The sequence below is a fragment of the Gigantopelta aegis genome, chromosome 14 (assembly GCF_016097555.1).
Source record: "Gigantopelta aegis isolate Gae_Host chromosome 14, Gae_host_genome, whole genome shotgun sequence".
NCBI lineage: Eukaryota > Metazoa > Mollusca > Gastropoda > Neomphalida > Peltospiridae > Gigantopelta > Gigantopelta aegis.
Window position 1 is genome coordinate 40,414,696 of NC_054712.1, and position 16,914 is coordinate 40,431,609.

The window sequence follows — 16,914 nt, forward strand, 5'->3', positions numbered from 1 at the left end:
ATGTGTGTTATTCTGTGGCACACATTTTGAGTTATAAATGGTAATCACTTCATGTCATAAAACAGTATTCACGCATTAATTAGCAAAAATTGTGTGGATGTGCGTGCGTGCATGTGTGTGTGTGTGTGTACCAGTGTATATATGTTTACATATATATGCATGAATATGTATATATACATGCATATTAGATGTATATACACATACATACACATGCGCGCACACACACACTGTGCACACACACACATCACATATATACACATGCATACATACATCCATACATATTATATACATGTATATTCATGTATGTATGTACATGTACACTTACACACACACAAACATACATATACACATATATACACATATACACACATGCACAATGTGTATTAATTTTTTTACTGCCAATTTCCATAGTTGTTTTCCCCATTTTAAACTTTAATGGACAATAACACTGATTCAATTTTATTTTCAAGGACGAACATATGAATTTGTTGAATATTTGAAACAAAACTTGAACCTAAAAATGTACAATACCAAAATGAATGCTGAATACTTATTTTGCGATTTCATTTTTAGTTCTTTGATGAAAACATACAATAAATTAAGATCAGACAAAAATACCTCTACAAAATATATGACTGCAAATAAGAAAAAATATATTCTAGCACACTATGTGATGTTAATAATAATTTCTAAACCACATATATTTGAAGTAAAAACGCTAAAATATTCTTGAACCTAATCTGAACTTGAAACAAATAATAGATCACAGAATGACTTGGCGACATGAATGAAGACATTATGTCACAAAAGATTCAAAACTTAAATTAAAAAAACCAAAACAAATTCTGTAAAATTTATTCTAACTCTGGGGCAAAATGAGCATGGCAGAGAGAAGGTTAATCATTATGGATATGTACATTTAAATGGCAGGTTAACCCCTTAGATGCCAAGCCCATGTTTCTAAAAATCAAAATCTTACTAGTGTTAACTACAAAAATGAAAACAGTTGTAAAAAACCCAAACATACTTTAGTATGTAGCATCTGATTTTAGACACCTTGGTAAACAGATCAAAACAAGATTCATGACACATGTAAGCAGATGGTACATGGACCCGTGGACTAAAAAACTTAAGAGCTTGTTTTCTCTACAGTGACTTTGTCTACGTTTGATGGTCGGATTTCCCTTCACGACAGAATGTTTTGAAACAAAAGATTCCAAAATAATGAATAATAAATTCCTCAGTTTTGAAACTGTCTGAAAAAGAGTTCCAAGAGTTGAAAATTATTTAGATCACAAAATAAAAAATATATATTGCTATTTACCGAAAGTAAGTAATAATAGGAAAATGAAGTTATGTGGCATTGTTGAAAAAATATACTTAATGAAAAGGTTTTGAAATGGTTTGGCAATTTGGTGGAAAACATGTTATCAAGGTTAATAAGGTTTATGGGTATAAGAGTTGATGTAATTGCCTATTTTATGTAATCCAAACAGTTCCGTCTGTACCAGACTACACAGGTCAGTCACATTAATGTTATCCTGGTTATTGATGCCATAGCAATAACAAAAAATAAACAATAAGGAGGCAAACTTTCTGTATGCTTTTCACTGCAAAAGAAGGTAGATCTTGAGCAAGCTTTAATTGTTATTATGATTATCATTTGTTTTTGTCATCTCCATTTTGGCAGTGTGGCTGTGCCTTAATAAAATATTATTCTGCTTATGCATTTAACGTCTTTCCATTGTCTATGTTTAAAAAATTATTTGTTAAGTCACAAATTTTAGGTCCTAGGAGAAATATAATTCATTTACAGTGATCTTTTCGACCATCATAAAACTTCAACATATTTCATGTAATGGATCCTTAAGTATGAACTGATTGCTTCGAGCAAGCTATTATTTTGTTTGCCTCCTCTATTTTTTTCATCCAACAAGCCCGAATAAGAATCAATATATTTATCTGGATTTTTATTCCAGAGTAATAAAAAGCTCTTCTGTACAATCATACAGGTGAGCTAAAACCAAAGATAGTTTTTAACTCTTGAAACCTAGGCAAATCTGGGCCAGGCAAAAACAGACTTTACGCAAGGTTACAACAGAACATGTCAGTGTCAAAAAATATGCAAACATTCAGTCTTAAAAAAATTATTCTCTTATCAAAATCTGACAATAACAGTTAATCTGATTAATTACACAAAATGAAATAATAATAATTAAAAAAAATCAACAAATATTTAACAAAAAGCAAAGTCAGAATGGACAATTTGTTTAGTTCAATGAGTTTTGTGTGCAATATAACCATGACAACTATCAACATTTCTAAACACATTTGGCAATGAAAGCTTCAAACAGTCAAAAAGTGAAAAATACTTTTTTCCCTCTTTCACAACAACATAACTGAATTTTATGCATGACATGAAATTTATAATCTGACATTTTGCTAATGCTTTACTTAAATATTGGATTTCCCAACAGTTCCAATTCCATGTAAAATATTTTTTCATCTGTGGCGTTTTGTAGGGGGAGTTTTGGAAAGGGGAGTTGTAAGGGTGATGGTTAACTTGATTTTCAGATAAGAAATCTTTAGACACGATAGTTATTTCTAGAAACACAAAAGGCTGTTTTACAGATTACTGCAAAGTTGCTATCCATATTCGAAATGAAATACACAACATCCCTTCTTTTGACCAAGTTGACAGAGTTGTTTCCCTTTTTTGACTTGTGAATTTTCCCCTCCCAACCTCTACAAAAATGCCTAGAAATAAAGATTTCAAAGATGATTCAAGCTGAAAGAGATGGGATCTCTGATCTGAATGTTAGGAACTCGACATACTTTCAACATGTTAATCACATGTTAGAAACTCATCCTATTCACGTTACTGTTAGGACCGTGAAATATTCAACATGTTAAATAACAGTGGCAGATTATGACAACTGTTTATTACCATCACTATCTGATCACTAACAGACTGGAAGGTTTGCATAACTTTTAAAGATGGAGATCTCAACTGTCATGCTATGTATCTTTTCCTTTTAAATTATAATGGTCAATAAAGTTAATTTTGAGCTACTAAAAACACCGGAATGACCAGAAACACAGAATTCGCCAAATGTTATCACTTAAGCAAAAAGTTGAAAGTCATGTGTAAGTTGAGGGTAAAAAAGCGTGTAATAGCTGAAACAATTATACACTACCTAATAACTATGGTCCTGTAAGTCGTACAAACGTCCTCAGCAAGTTTTTACAAGAGTCAGATCATGTGAAATTGAGCATTGGAATCTAAAGATCTTGAGTTCCAGTAACATACATGATAGAATTTTGCCAGTCATAGCAATGTGTTCAATGATCTGGCAGTTTCGAAAGATACTGAAACCAATGACATAGAAAAGAAACTTGTACATGGCTTTAGAATTGTTGGGGGTTGGTGGAAGGGGGGGGGGGGGGGGGGGGGGGGGGGGGGGGGGGTTAGGTCAATAAATAAAATTTAAAAGAAACAAAAACAAAAACCTCCAGGATTTTGGCTGGCCACTGGTAACTGATGAAATAATCACAATTCAGTATGTATGGAGATGAATAGTACACGAAAAAAATACTCGACAACAAAAGTCCCAAAGTCATTCACAATATCACATAATGTATGTGTGTTTCAGGTTTTTTCGCAACAGATTCCTTGGCTATCAAAGATGGTTTTGTGTTGATTTGAACTTGAATTGTTGATTGGTTAAGTTGGTCCTGTTATCTCCACAGCCACAGGTGTTTTGGCAATTAATGTCTTCAAACCATCTGAGGTCATATAATAAGATACTGCATAACTTGTTGGTAGTTCCACAGAAGCTTTGTACAAAAGAACACACAGGTCTTGGTGGACACGTCGGCTCAGATCTTATAAAACATCATCCATCACTGGTCGGCTCTGTTCAGATCTGATATAAAACTATTCCTCATTGGCCATGTTAGATCAGATCCAAAAAGAGAAGATAGAACGTGGACTCCGATTGGCTACATCCATTCTGTTATTATACCAAAAAAAAATTTAAACAAAAAAGAGAGAAAAGAAGGCCAACGATTGGGCACGTCTGCTCAGATATGATTTAACATGGCCCATGTTAGGTTAAATCTGCTTTGATCACAAGCATCACCAAAGATTATCGGCATCACATGCTACATTTGCACAAATTTGAAAAAAACAAATTATAACCTTGGCTGACGAATAATCACTTCTGCTCAGGTGTGATTTGAAAAAAAAACCCATTAAAAAAAAAAAAAAAAATCACTAGTCATAACTGGACACACCTGCTTAGATCTGAAACATCACTGAGATTTGGTCAGCCCGAGTATGTTCCACTCTCACGGTGTCACCAAGGTGCACAGAGTAAACAAAAGGACTGTTTCCAAGACAATATAGCCACCAACTTTTTTCCACAATAAAATATACCTCAACAATATACACGTGTGGTTTTGTATAGAACAACATGCCATGTATGGATCAGAACACACAGACTGCTGCTGAAGCTGGTCACAAGTTCTTTATACTCTTTTTGTTTGTTTGTTTTTGTTTTAATATATATGTTTTCTGTTGTTGTTGTTATTGTTGTTCTTTTTTAAAACATCAGCATATGATGGCCTGCCAGAGAGAGCAAGAGAAACACAGAAACGTGTGCTTACAATATATCACATTGTTGGCACACTGGTGTACCACGTTTTGTTTTGCTTCATGAGTGCAGGTCACACTTCACAAAGATGTTCATGCGCCGATTGCCCGGTTAACATGTCATCCCATCGAGCTATGTAACAAGAGGCGCAAATGCATCAAGTCATATAAATATGCAAACAGCATCCATATCTTTTTTCAATTTTTTCCTGTTGTTGGTGGTGGTGTTGTTTTTTGTAGTGGCATGTGTTGGCAATCACAGAAGCTCATATTGTCGTAGATGCATTCTCTGGATTATATCTCGGCAATCATTGAAGACACGCCTGATGTTCTCCGTGTCCACAGCACACGTGAAGTGAGGATAGCAGTAGTGCCGCCCATCTCCACTTGCTGAACTGATTCGCTGAAATACGTAGTGGAAACGCAAATTAGGCAACAGAATACAAAACATGCTAAAAACTTTTAAAAGTTTGTTCTGTTTATCGACACCACCAGAGCACATTGATTTATTAACCATTGGCTATTGGATGTCAAACATATGATAATTTTAACACAGTCTCAGATGGGAAATATGCAACTTTTTTCCATTAGCAGCAAGGGATCTTTATAGTTTTACATGCACCATCCCATAGACTGGATAGTTATGTATCACAGCCTTTGTCATGGTGCATTGGCTGAAATGAGAAATAGCCCAATGGGCCCACCAACAGGGATCGATCTCAAACCTTATATTCCCGTATAATTTGTAATATACTTACTAAGAACTCGTCCCTGATGAAATATTTAGCTCTGACTACCTCAGCATCATCACCTGGCTCTGACTGAGCTGGAAAAACAAAAACCAGTTGATATTTTAGTACACTTTCAAGAACAAATGAGTTATCATATATAACCTATTCAGATTCTGCTACAGCAAAAAACAATTTGAAGTTTGGTGCAAAATTAATTAAGGTATCAATTGTGGTATTGTAAAATAATATAGCCGAATAGCAGAGAAATATCTAAAATACTAACCAGTTAAACCTTGAGATACAAAAGTAATTAATTACTTAATAATACCTTTTAAAAAACCCAGATGGATAAAGGTATGAAAAGTGATTTTCGCAAAATAATTAATGCACCATTTATTGCCTTTTGCATTAGCTTTATTAAAACCAGACCACAAATTACAGATTTCGAGGATATTTAAAAGATATAATGAAGGTAAATTGACAAAATTGGAATCTGCATAATATTCTATGGTTTCAATAATTCAACAACTACTTACTATAAATATTCAAATGTCGTGCATTATTGAGATGATTGCTATGAATCCATGGAAAACCATAGTTTAAACTTGAATTAAAATGAAAACAAAAAAAATGGAATGGAAATACTTCCAACTAAGTGCAGGTTCTAATTTATAGAATAATGACTGTAATTAGTAATCTGAAGACAATTTAAATTAGCTTAAGTGACAAACTAATTCAGTACTTACCATCTGGGGGGGTTTGGTATCTTGAATAGTCTGGAAAATAATCTTCTATTTTTGATTTCCCAGCTCGCACTTTTTCTGCTAAAAGATCTTGCTTGTTTAAGAATAAAATTACAGAGATTGTTCGGAGCCATCTGAAAGGTCAGAGAAGAGGTTTTTTTTTTAAAAACAATGCAATAACTCGACTTTTTAAGGAGAATGTCAAGAGTAAAAAAAACCAAAATGAGTCTTCACTAGTAAATATTTAATGCAATCAGTAAACAGCCCCTCTAAACTGCTCTTAAATGGAGTTGTCTCCCCATTCTGTAACATATCCCACATACAAGAAACCCTACAAATCCCTGTCAAAAACTAGACAGTTAAAAAAAAGTTACTGGATAATGAAGTCCCACTACCTCCTCTGATTTAAATCGCAAGCTTTTTAGATTACCAGTGGAACAGAAAAAACAACAAAATTTGCTTGTTTTCTAAAAAGATTCATTTAAAGTGACAGACCATAGTTTTTAAACATATTGGTATATTTTTCACTATTACATTTTACAGTTCAGATTATCCATTTCCATACGTCCATAAGTGTTTCTAATATATTTTTCATATTTTGAAAGTGCAAGTACCTCTGAGAAGTAACAGTTATTTTGGACAAGCTCTTGCCTATTTCTATGGGTTTTTTTTGTTTTTTTTATATCTGTTTCAATGTCACTCTCTCATTTCACTCTATTGTGACTTTATTCAAATGTATTGCAGGTTTGTAGATTAACCAAACTTAGTTGTCCATTTTCATGTTTTAAAATTAGGAACTGCACCTTTAATTAATTTCCCTAAAAAAATGTTTATGGTTGACACTTGGTCAATTACAGCAAGGGATCTTTTATATGCACTTTCCATGTTATTCCTATAGAAAGGGAACTGGTTGAACAGAGGGAAAAAACCCCAACAACAACATCTGTCCATCGAGTGCGGTTGATCCCGTTTGGCATCTCAGACAGGTGATCTACGACTGAGCTACCTCCCACCCATAATCAATGGCGATAAAACTCTGATCTAACTATGTTCGCATGCTTGAGAAGTGACGTTCGTGTCTGAACACTTAACATGCGTGGCACAAAAACATGTGGAAACCACTGCCATTTCCCCCAGGTATTGTATAAATATCATCTCATTAAAAACCAGAGGAAAGTGGGAATTGTTCCCTGCAAACACAATTTCCTGTCTTGGACACCTTTATCTAGCCTAGCCATGACAGGCAAGTCCGAATCAAGGTGGAATAAAAGCATGTTAAACTGGAACCTGAATTCCGCAGACAGGTAGACAAATTATTTTATAGAAATTGTTGCTGGTTTTTCTTATTAAAAATAAGAACCCATTCATATTAAAAATAAGAACCCATTGTTCCAAATAAAAAATAACTTTTATAACATATAAATAAGATCTAGGACCTGTTATAAGTACAGCCCATGTTACTTCAAATTTTTCTTTGTTCTTTGTTCCTGATTTTCATTTATAAATATAATTATGAACCCTGTTGTTCTCGATTACTCTGTTATAAATATGAACCCGTTCTTCCCAATTTTTTCTTTACTTCATTATAAAAATTAACACCGTTATTCCAAATTGTTCTATATTAAAAGTAAGAACCTATTGTTCCAGATGTTTCGAAAAAGATCTAATGATTCTTTGAGCCGGTTCTGGCTGGAATCCTCTCGTAACACAAGGTTGTAACCGCTGCATGCAGTCACGAAGATGATGGCGGTGACATCATTAAAACACTGAATCCACTTCCTGCGTTCGTCACGCTGGCCTCCTACATCAAACATACTGCAAGGAAAAAACTGACACTTTAGGAAAGAAAAGGAAAGAAATATTGGTTGATTTACTGGTTTAAAGAAACCTCAACACATTTTTAAACTATGGCTATTTGGTGCAGATTTTATGTTTCTCTCATCCTTAGGTATATAGGACAGAGCTATTCAGTGAAAGAAAGCTATTACAGAAATTTCTATCTTTCATATGTTATGATGTCATTGCTTTTAACAAAGGGGAATATTACACCGTTAAAAATATGTGACATCATATTAATGGGAGTTGGTCATCAGACAACATTTTATATCAATATTTTGTCATTAAAACCTTCATTATAAAAGCTATCTTGTTAATTTATAGTGTTAAATTTTATTTAACACATGAAACAAACTTAATAAATATGATAGTGTAGTAAATTTCTGATAAAATGGTCAAATAAAGAAGTTACTTTTTCAGCCATCTTTTCTCGTGTAAAATTATTTATTTGAGAAAAATACTCTATCATATGCAGTCATGTGGGATATAAAAAGTAAACCCTTGGTGGTGGAAATTATGACCTTGGGACTCGGCAAGCCTCATCCCAGTTCAAAATTTCATCACAGTACAAAATTTACACCATCTCAGGTACATGTATGCAGTTTCTATTCCACACCTAACCGGATATGATAGTCTTATAATCATTATTTCGACCCCTGGCTGAGAAAGAGAGAGAGAAAACCATTGCCACCATAAAACTACTCCTACCAATGTGAAAACCTGCAAAATGGTTTGTTAGAAACAATTAATTAGCAAGAATCATTGTTATGAAGTTGTTACTTTTTAAACCCATCTTTCTGAAACGGATCCAACTTTGGTCACTGCTGCACAAAAGATTAAATAAATACTTACTGAAAATTAACTTTCTCAACTGAAAACTTTGTTTCAAATATGCCTGATGTTAATACCCGACACCGCAATATATCCTGCAAGAAATATAAAATAATCTTATAAATAAAACTAAACAATAACTAAAATAATACATTCGCTATCCTTTCTGACAGAGGGTACAAAGGGTAAAACTATGTACCCTAAAATCTTGGAAAGTATCTGATAACTTTTTATAATTTTTAGAAAGATTATAGTAAAAGAACTGCTGTATAAAATTTGTTAAAGTACATGAAATACAGTGTCCAATTTCAAAAGATTTCAAACCCAGTAGGGACACCTATGATCTGTTTTGTTTTTCTTACTAATCCTCAAATTATTTTCTGACAGAAAGCCTGCCTATATAAAACATGAAAAAGTACACAACTAACCAAAAACAAGTGAAAAACAACAACAACAATATAAAAACATGACATGTGTTTCATGTAAGTTTTGGAGCTTTAAGTGAGAAATGAGGAAAACTCCTGTCTTGTTTTGATCAAATGATAAATGTTGATTTCCTGGCCCTGTCAATCATGTTTTACAAAACAATGTAATGCTTGAACAATATCATCATCAACAACAGCAGACTGACAATGACAGAATCAAGAACAAAAAAAACCCATAGGTGCGCATTGACAGGGAACGTTTTGTTCAGTATTGCATCACAATTGGCCATACAAGTTTCAGAGATTGCTACACAATTCTAAATGTTAAATAGTAGCTGCTAATCAATTTTTAATCATTGAACAACTGTTGCTAATCAAAATTTTGAATACAAGATATTCCCTGATTGAGTGAGTAGTCAACAAAATGGATTTGTGCAGGAGAATGAAACAAAGGAATGTTTTGATGTAGGCTCCCTCGGCACACAGTCTAAGCAACGGCTATTAGGTACCATAAATCCTGTAATCAGGTTGCATTTAGACGAATCTCAGATTGTAGGTCAGAAGCGTAAGACTATGAGACGGAAAAACAAAATATCTATAAAAAATCATGTTTATGATGGTGGCAGAATCCTAAAAAGAAATAATCCCCAAATTCCTGGAAGACTAGGTGTGATTAGCTGCAAAGGATAATTTATTAAATTGTGTTTTGTTTAACAACACCACTAAAGCACATTGATTAATTAATCATTGGCTATCAAACATTTGGTAATTCTGACATGTAGTCAGAGGAAACCCGCTACATTTTTCCATTAGTAGCAAGGGATCTTTTATATATGCACATACCACAGCCTTTGACCAGTTGTCGTGCATTGGTTGGAATGAGAAAAAAACTATCATTTGAATGGATCCACCGAGGTGGTTCGATCCTGCGACACAAGCACTTCCAGCAAACACTCAGCCGACTGAGCTAAACCCCGCCCTCAGGATCATTTGTCTGCACTTTCCACAAAACAATTCATACCATTATTACAGAAACATTAAAGGGACACACCCTAGTTACGGCTATTTGTTAACCATTACGGCGTTGTTTTTCGCTATTAAACCCCATTTTTCACAAATAAAATTGCACTTTACTTACATTTTATTATTTAGAATACACATTTCCATTCACCGTAAGTGCTTTTTGGTAATCCTGATGTTTGTAAAACCACGAAATGCATTTTTTGCATTTTTTCACAAGACGTGCTGTCGAGAAAAAACCATTAAGCAAGCGAGGTCCAATCTATTTTTAGAGGGAATCTTCCTGTGTAAACGTCACAGATGTTGGTATACCACGTGACCGACCGTTATCATTTTGGTTCGGTTTGTTTTCTCGTGCACGGTTCGCGCAATCAACATCCGATTTGTTGTTGTTCATTTGTGAGATTTTTCTTCACAGTTCGTGAACATTTTCAGTAACAATAAAGTTCAGACAAGTAAGTGTCTCAATACAAAACATTACAAACCCTTAAAACCAATAATTTTGCTAAGTCTTACGATATCTGGAGAGGGGATACAACCAGGACAGAACAGTTAGAACATGTCCAGGAGAGGTGAAAAGAACGCACCCCAAGTCTGTGCGCACTCTGTGAAATTTGTCGTGACGTAGGCATTGTTGTGCTTCGAGCGACATCTACTGGTGACATCAGAATACTAACTTTCAAAATTATTTCAAGCAATTGGGACATGGGGATTCCCATGGTATTTATCGATATAAAACCTGCTTTTTCACTCCATTTGATAAAAACGTGATCTAAGTGTGTTACAGGTTTGTAGATTAACCAAATTATAATTTATTTTCGCTGGATGGAACTAGGGTGTGCGGCTTTAAGACATGAAACGCTGGTCAAATTGTGAAACATTTGTATAGTGCACTCCTATGAATTAATTTTTTTTACTGTTAATTGAGGTACTACTAATTTCATGCGTTCTTGGACTGTATTTAAGCCTGGCCCTGTTTAACGTAGTAGTGAATACATGTATCAGGCTATTTTCTAAATGAATGAATGGATGTTTAACAACATCTCAGTATGAACAAAAACACCAGCTACTGGGTTTACGTTATCAAATATTCAAATTATTTCTGTGTACAAAACACTTAGGTGTTGATCGAAGCATAGCTTTGTTAACTGTAGCTTATTTTGTAGCATGAATATTTATCATAACAAATCAAATGCGTACACCTTTGTAATATGCACCTATTTATTTTTGACATAAAATTAACAGTAAATACAAACACAGCGAACCTTTTCAAAACAGGACCCTCTGTAAACTGGAATTCCCTCAAAACTGGATGTTTTCCAGTCTTTTTAATATCAATACAGAACCCACCCTCTTTAAACTGGATACCCTTTAAAATAGACTTTTACTTTGTTTCAAAGGTGTTCAGTTTAAGAGGTGTTTCACTGTATATTCACTTTCTGATCTACACATGATTATATTTGCATCTAAATGCTGAGTAAACACAAAACATTTCTGTAAATAACGCTCTTCATTTTCAATATTGCAAAAATAGCATAAAGACTTTAAAAGATAATGTTTATCCTGACCAGATTACTCACAAAATAATTTTTATGTACTTTAAGGTTCAGGCTTAAAATTTTATATTCAACATAAAACTTTGCAATCTGTAATAAAATAATTAGTTAATAATTGTAGATATGATACTAAAAAGATATGAGCCATTAATAGTTTATAAATATGTAACTCTACTGTCAGAAATGATGACAACGTGTGTGTATTTATTTAACTGGTAAAAAAAATATTTGTTTAAAGGAAAAGATCCGAAGAAACAAAAATTGGGTCACACAGACTTTTTCTTTACTTTTACAAATTATTATTTAAATTTAATTTTTTTTTTTTTTTTACAAGTAACAGCAATCACCGATCTACAAAATAATTAATAGGAATTTTCAGAAGACCTTCAACCTTCATAAAAATTTGTAAATTTGTAAAACTATCAATTATCGTTTCTCAGTTGAAGATCCAAAAAGATTTTCCTTAGAGATTTATTTATTTGTTGTTTTGTTTATTGGGTGGTGAAAACGTTTTGTATAACACAGTACACAATATGCACAGATATCAGTATTTTCAACATGAATTAATGAGTGTTTAAATGACACTTTAAAATAAACAGACATATCAGCTCAGCATTATCTGTATTCTGAAGTAATAAATAAATAGATTTCAATATAAAATTTTAAAAAGCTTCATATAAAGCTGATAAAAAGTTACACTTTCTAAAAAAAACCAGACATGTAAATTTATAACAAGCACTATTTTTGTACTGCATGTCGGACTATTTTCAACTTTAATAAAGTATATCTGGTAACACCAAATCTATCATATGGAAGTCTGTTTTTTTGGTCACAAAACTGTTGTAGATGCAGTGTATTTTTATCACTACCGGTTCTAATAATAGTTTAATACAAATGAATTGGTCGTTTTATTCTCCAATAACCCGTGGGTATTAAAAATACTATTTCAAACCAATGGCACTAATATAATACTTGTTCAGACAAGGCAAGTTGTAATGATAAGCATAAAGCGCTCTATTGTAGTTACTGAACCATTTGTGATTTATTTATAGATTTTTATTGTGCTCAACTAGATAATGGAGAAAGGCAGTGACCCCGGAAAGCCTCCAGTAATCTCATAAATATATTTGCTATTATGTACATTCCACTGTTTGGACATAAACGTTGGGGTACTTGTTTATCCCACTGGAACAGTTTGTCAAGCCATATTAACAAACATTCAGTATGGACATGTACACAGGTGAAACACTTGTTTTTCCCAAGGTCAGAATGGAAATGTGGATTAAGGGTGGTAGGTGGATAAGGCAGGGAGTATGTAAGAGAGGGACTGGTTGAATATTTTAATTTCTATTACTCTAGATGGGATAAATACAGTAACTACAGGTGTAAAAGCAGTGGGTAGGCCATCAGGTTTATAGCTGATAGGTATCAGGTTAAAACCCCAGTATCGGCTAATTTATCAACTAATGGATGTCAAATATTTGATAATTCTGACAGTCATAGAGGATTCCTGCTATATTCTTCCCTTAGCAGCAAGTGCCTTTTACATGCACTTTCCAACACAGGATAGCACATACCACAGCCTTTGATATGCCCATTGTAGCACACTGGTTGGACAGTAACAACAGAGTGTAAATGTACATGCATCTCAGTAACGAACTGTGTTGGGCTGCAACACTGATCTTACACACTAACCATTAACCCCTGACAGGCCCAGATAGAGAGGTGCATGGGGCCAGAACACAGACATTTCTCACTAACCATTAACCAAAAACAGACCCAGATAGATTTACAGTTATACTGTGTCAGATATATGGTTAAGGACCACACAGATTTTGAGAGGAAACCCGCTGTTGCCACTACATGGGCTACTCTTTCCGATTAGCAGCAAGGGATGTTTTATTTGTGCTTCCCACAGACAGGATAGCACAAACCATGGCCTTTGTTGAACCAGTTATGGATCACTGGTCAGTGCAAGTGGTTTACACCTACCCATTGAGCCTTGCGGAGCACTCACTCAGGGTTTGGAGTCGGTATCTGGATTAAAAATCCCATGCCTCGACTGGGATCCGAACCCAGTACCTACCAGCCTGTAGACCGATGGCCTGCCACGACACCGGTCCACACAACGAGTTCCTCATACAAGAATAGTCGATATCGATGAAATCATAATATTTATTGAGTCAATCAGCTTATGAGGCATTCATGTGGTGTGACGTCACCATAACAGAAACTGAAAATACACTGTCCAACAAAAAAATGAGAGACAACTAGATAAAAGAAAAACAAAACAAAAAAGAAAGAACCAAAGAAAGAAAGAAGATGGGAAGACCAGTAGAAAGATGAATTAAGGCTGAAGTGCAAAACAATATTTTATTTTATTTTGTAATTTATTTTAGTTTTTTTTAAGTAAACAAAACGAATTACCATACCTGCTCGGTCGGAGTGTAGTCAGGCTGTTTCACTATATGCACTCTGTCTAAAAAACTGTAAAAGATAAAAACAAAACAAAAACAAATTAATATCCAACCATGGAAGTTTAATGTAATAATACATCAATCAGGCTATGTGGGATTTGATTTCAATATTTAAAATATTAGTGCAGAACCAGAGATGGGAAAAGACAAGTTCAAAGCATGTTTTCTGACATTTTCAAAGACTTCATTTACCAACAGTTAAGTTTGTTTTGCTTAATGACACCACAAAGAGCACATTAATTAATCATCGGCTATTGGATGTCGAATATTTGGTAATTCTGACAAACCTGCTACACTTTTCTTAATGCAGCAAGGGATCTTTTATATGCACATATCATGGCCTTTGACCTGTTGTGGTGCACTGGTTGGAACAAGAAAAAACCCCAATCAGTTGAATGGATCCACCAAGGTGATTTAATCCTGCAACGCAAGCACCTCAAGCGAGCACTTAACCAACTGAGCTAAATCCTGCCCCCTCATTTACCAACAGTACATAACATTAATTACCTACTAATGGTTTTACATTAATACATGTACATACTTTTCGTTTTTTACACAAACGTGCAGTTTCCGGCATTTGCAAAAAATGAAAGCAAAATAAATTATCTGGTCATTGTTTGCTAATTTTATGAACTCAACAAGAAATATGATCCTTATTAGAATGATGTCTGCGGAAATGCACCTTTTAATTTAACAAACATTGCTGTAAATCAAGTTTAAGAAATACTGTTGTAAATCACTCCATTTCTATTAAAACTACCTAAAATACCAACATGTAAATGGTCTTACATGGACCAAAAATTAATAAAACATCCTTTAGTTAACAAACATCGTTGTAAATCAAGTTTAAGAAACATTGTTGTAAATCACTACATGCTAATATTCTGATATATAAAATGGCAGATATGAAATGAACTTGGACAAAAAAGCCAGGAAAATGTTCCGTGGTCTTGAAAAGTGGAGTGGATGGGTATTTTGCAGTCTTCACTATGAACAAAATCAAGGCAAGCTGAAGATCACTCTCCTGAAATTGGGCTAGGCAAGCAATTGCACGAAGTTTCAAATAAAATTTTATTAATTTTTTTTATTGCAATGTGATCAATTTTCTGCTTTCCTAAAACTTTCTAGGGGAGTGTGGAGTGATCACTCTCCTTTCCTGGCAAAGACTTTTGAGTTTTCCATAAAAAAACAACGATAGGAAGATTTTTGGGGCGACACACTAAAACTCACAATTCCTGAAAATTCAGGGTTTTTTTTTTCTTTCTGTGTAACAATAACAACTTGTAAGAGAATACAAAGGTGTCCTCTTAAGACATACGAGTCATTAATAGAGATGGCTGTCTAAAAAGATATATGTAAAAAAACTACGAAGGGATTATTATAAAAAATATTTCTGCAGAATTAAATGTCTCCCCTACCATAAAAAATAAAATAAAATAATATTGGTGCACTGTGATGAACATCGATACATGCATCTAGGTGCATCTATAAACCAAGTTTCACTGACCCAGGACGTATAGTTTGTGAGAAACTGATCTGGTGTGAAACGTTAACGTTAAAATTTAACACAAAGTTGACACCATCACCGCTGATATAATAACCTATATGTATATCTTGCCCTTTTACTTCAGAAAGGTGAAGAACAAAAGCTATCCATTACAAGTTATATGGACAGATGGATGAATGAACATGACTGCAAGCAGAAATGTATATTAACAGAAGAAGTGTTTGGACCTGGTATCATTAATATTAAAAATTACTTGTAAGGGTTGTATCATTAGTGCATGTACCACTTGAACACAAACAAGGATCTGTTTTGTGGTTTCCCTGGCAACATACTCCTCGTACCATTTACCTGCAAAGCAATTAATGGGACGTACATATCCAGTGCCTGTTACTGACCGATTAGGTTTGTGACATACATGAATTCATTTCCTTACAAGTGACTCTAAAAATACCCTTTTCAACCCGTCAGACTAATGACATGCTGCGACAAGTAATCCACACAAAATTATTTGTAGATCTACTTATTTTAATATCCAGGCACAAACATGTAACTCACGGAGTGAGATTTACACAGCACTGTGGTTTTAGCTACCAGCTTCGGCTGGTTGATCGGTGTCGGGTTTGTACCCAACACTAGCTCAAAACCAGTGCAAGCATGCTTCCACGGGGTGGTATAGAGCAGGGTGGAAGGCCACTACATTTAACCTCTATTTTGAGAAAGTCCCTGAAGCTCAAATGGATGCAAGCATATAAATAAATTTAAACATGAACAAATAAATTTGTCCTGTGTTGGTGTAATCATATTCAGTGCTGGCGGATAAAAAAGGGGGGAGGGGTCATAGTAATCCCCTGACCTCCCATCCACTTGAGGTGCCCTTTTTAATGCTGGGTTTTTTTTTTGTTCCTATTAAATTCACCATCCACAATATACAACACCAAATTGTCCTGATGCATCTCTGAGTATACTTATTTCAAAATTTTCTGGGGAACATTTTCCCCGAACCCACAAACAGATCTCACTCCCTTTAGGAACTCGGCTCATTTGACTTGGACAAACTCAAATTGTCATTTTAAGAATTGTCCAATACTCCAATTCCGCCCACACACACCACCCCTCTTCCCTGTCCCAATGAGC

The 16,914-nt window shown here is 34.3% G+C and overlaps 1 protein-coding gene across 1 annotated transcript in view; it reads right to left on the reverse strand.

Moving 5' to 3' along the window:
* Nucleotides 1–272: 272 nt before the first annotated feature.
* The window catches only part of LOC121388111 (guanine nucleotide-binding protein G(s) subunit alpha), a 79,733-nt gene continuing 63,091 nt past the window's right edge, over nucleotides 273–16,914 (reverse strand). The window contains exons 6-11 of the mRNA XM_041519329.1: nucleotides 14,229–14,283; nucleotides 8,817–8,890; nucleotides 7,764–7,943; nucleotides 6,132–6,262; nucleotides 5,413–5,480; nucleotides 273–5,057 (exon numbers count right to left, since the gene is read on the reverse strand). Coding sequence (XP_041375263.1) covers nucleotides 4,911–5,057; nucleotides 5,413–5,480; nucleotides 6,132–6,262; nucleotides 7,764–7,943; nucleotides 8,817–8,890; nucleotides 14,229–14,283 — 655 coding nt within the window. The 3' untranslated portion in view covers nucleotides 273–4,910. The remainder of the gene's footprint in view (nucleotides 5,058–5,412; nucleotides 5,481–6,131; nucleotides 6,263–7,763; nucleotides 7,944–8,816; nucleotides 8,891–14,228; nucleotides 14,284–16,914) is intronic.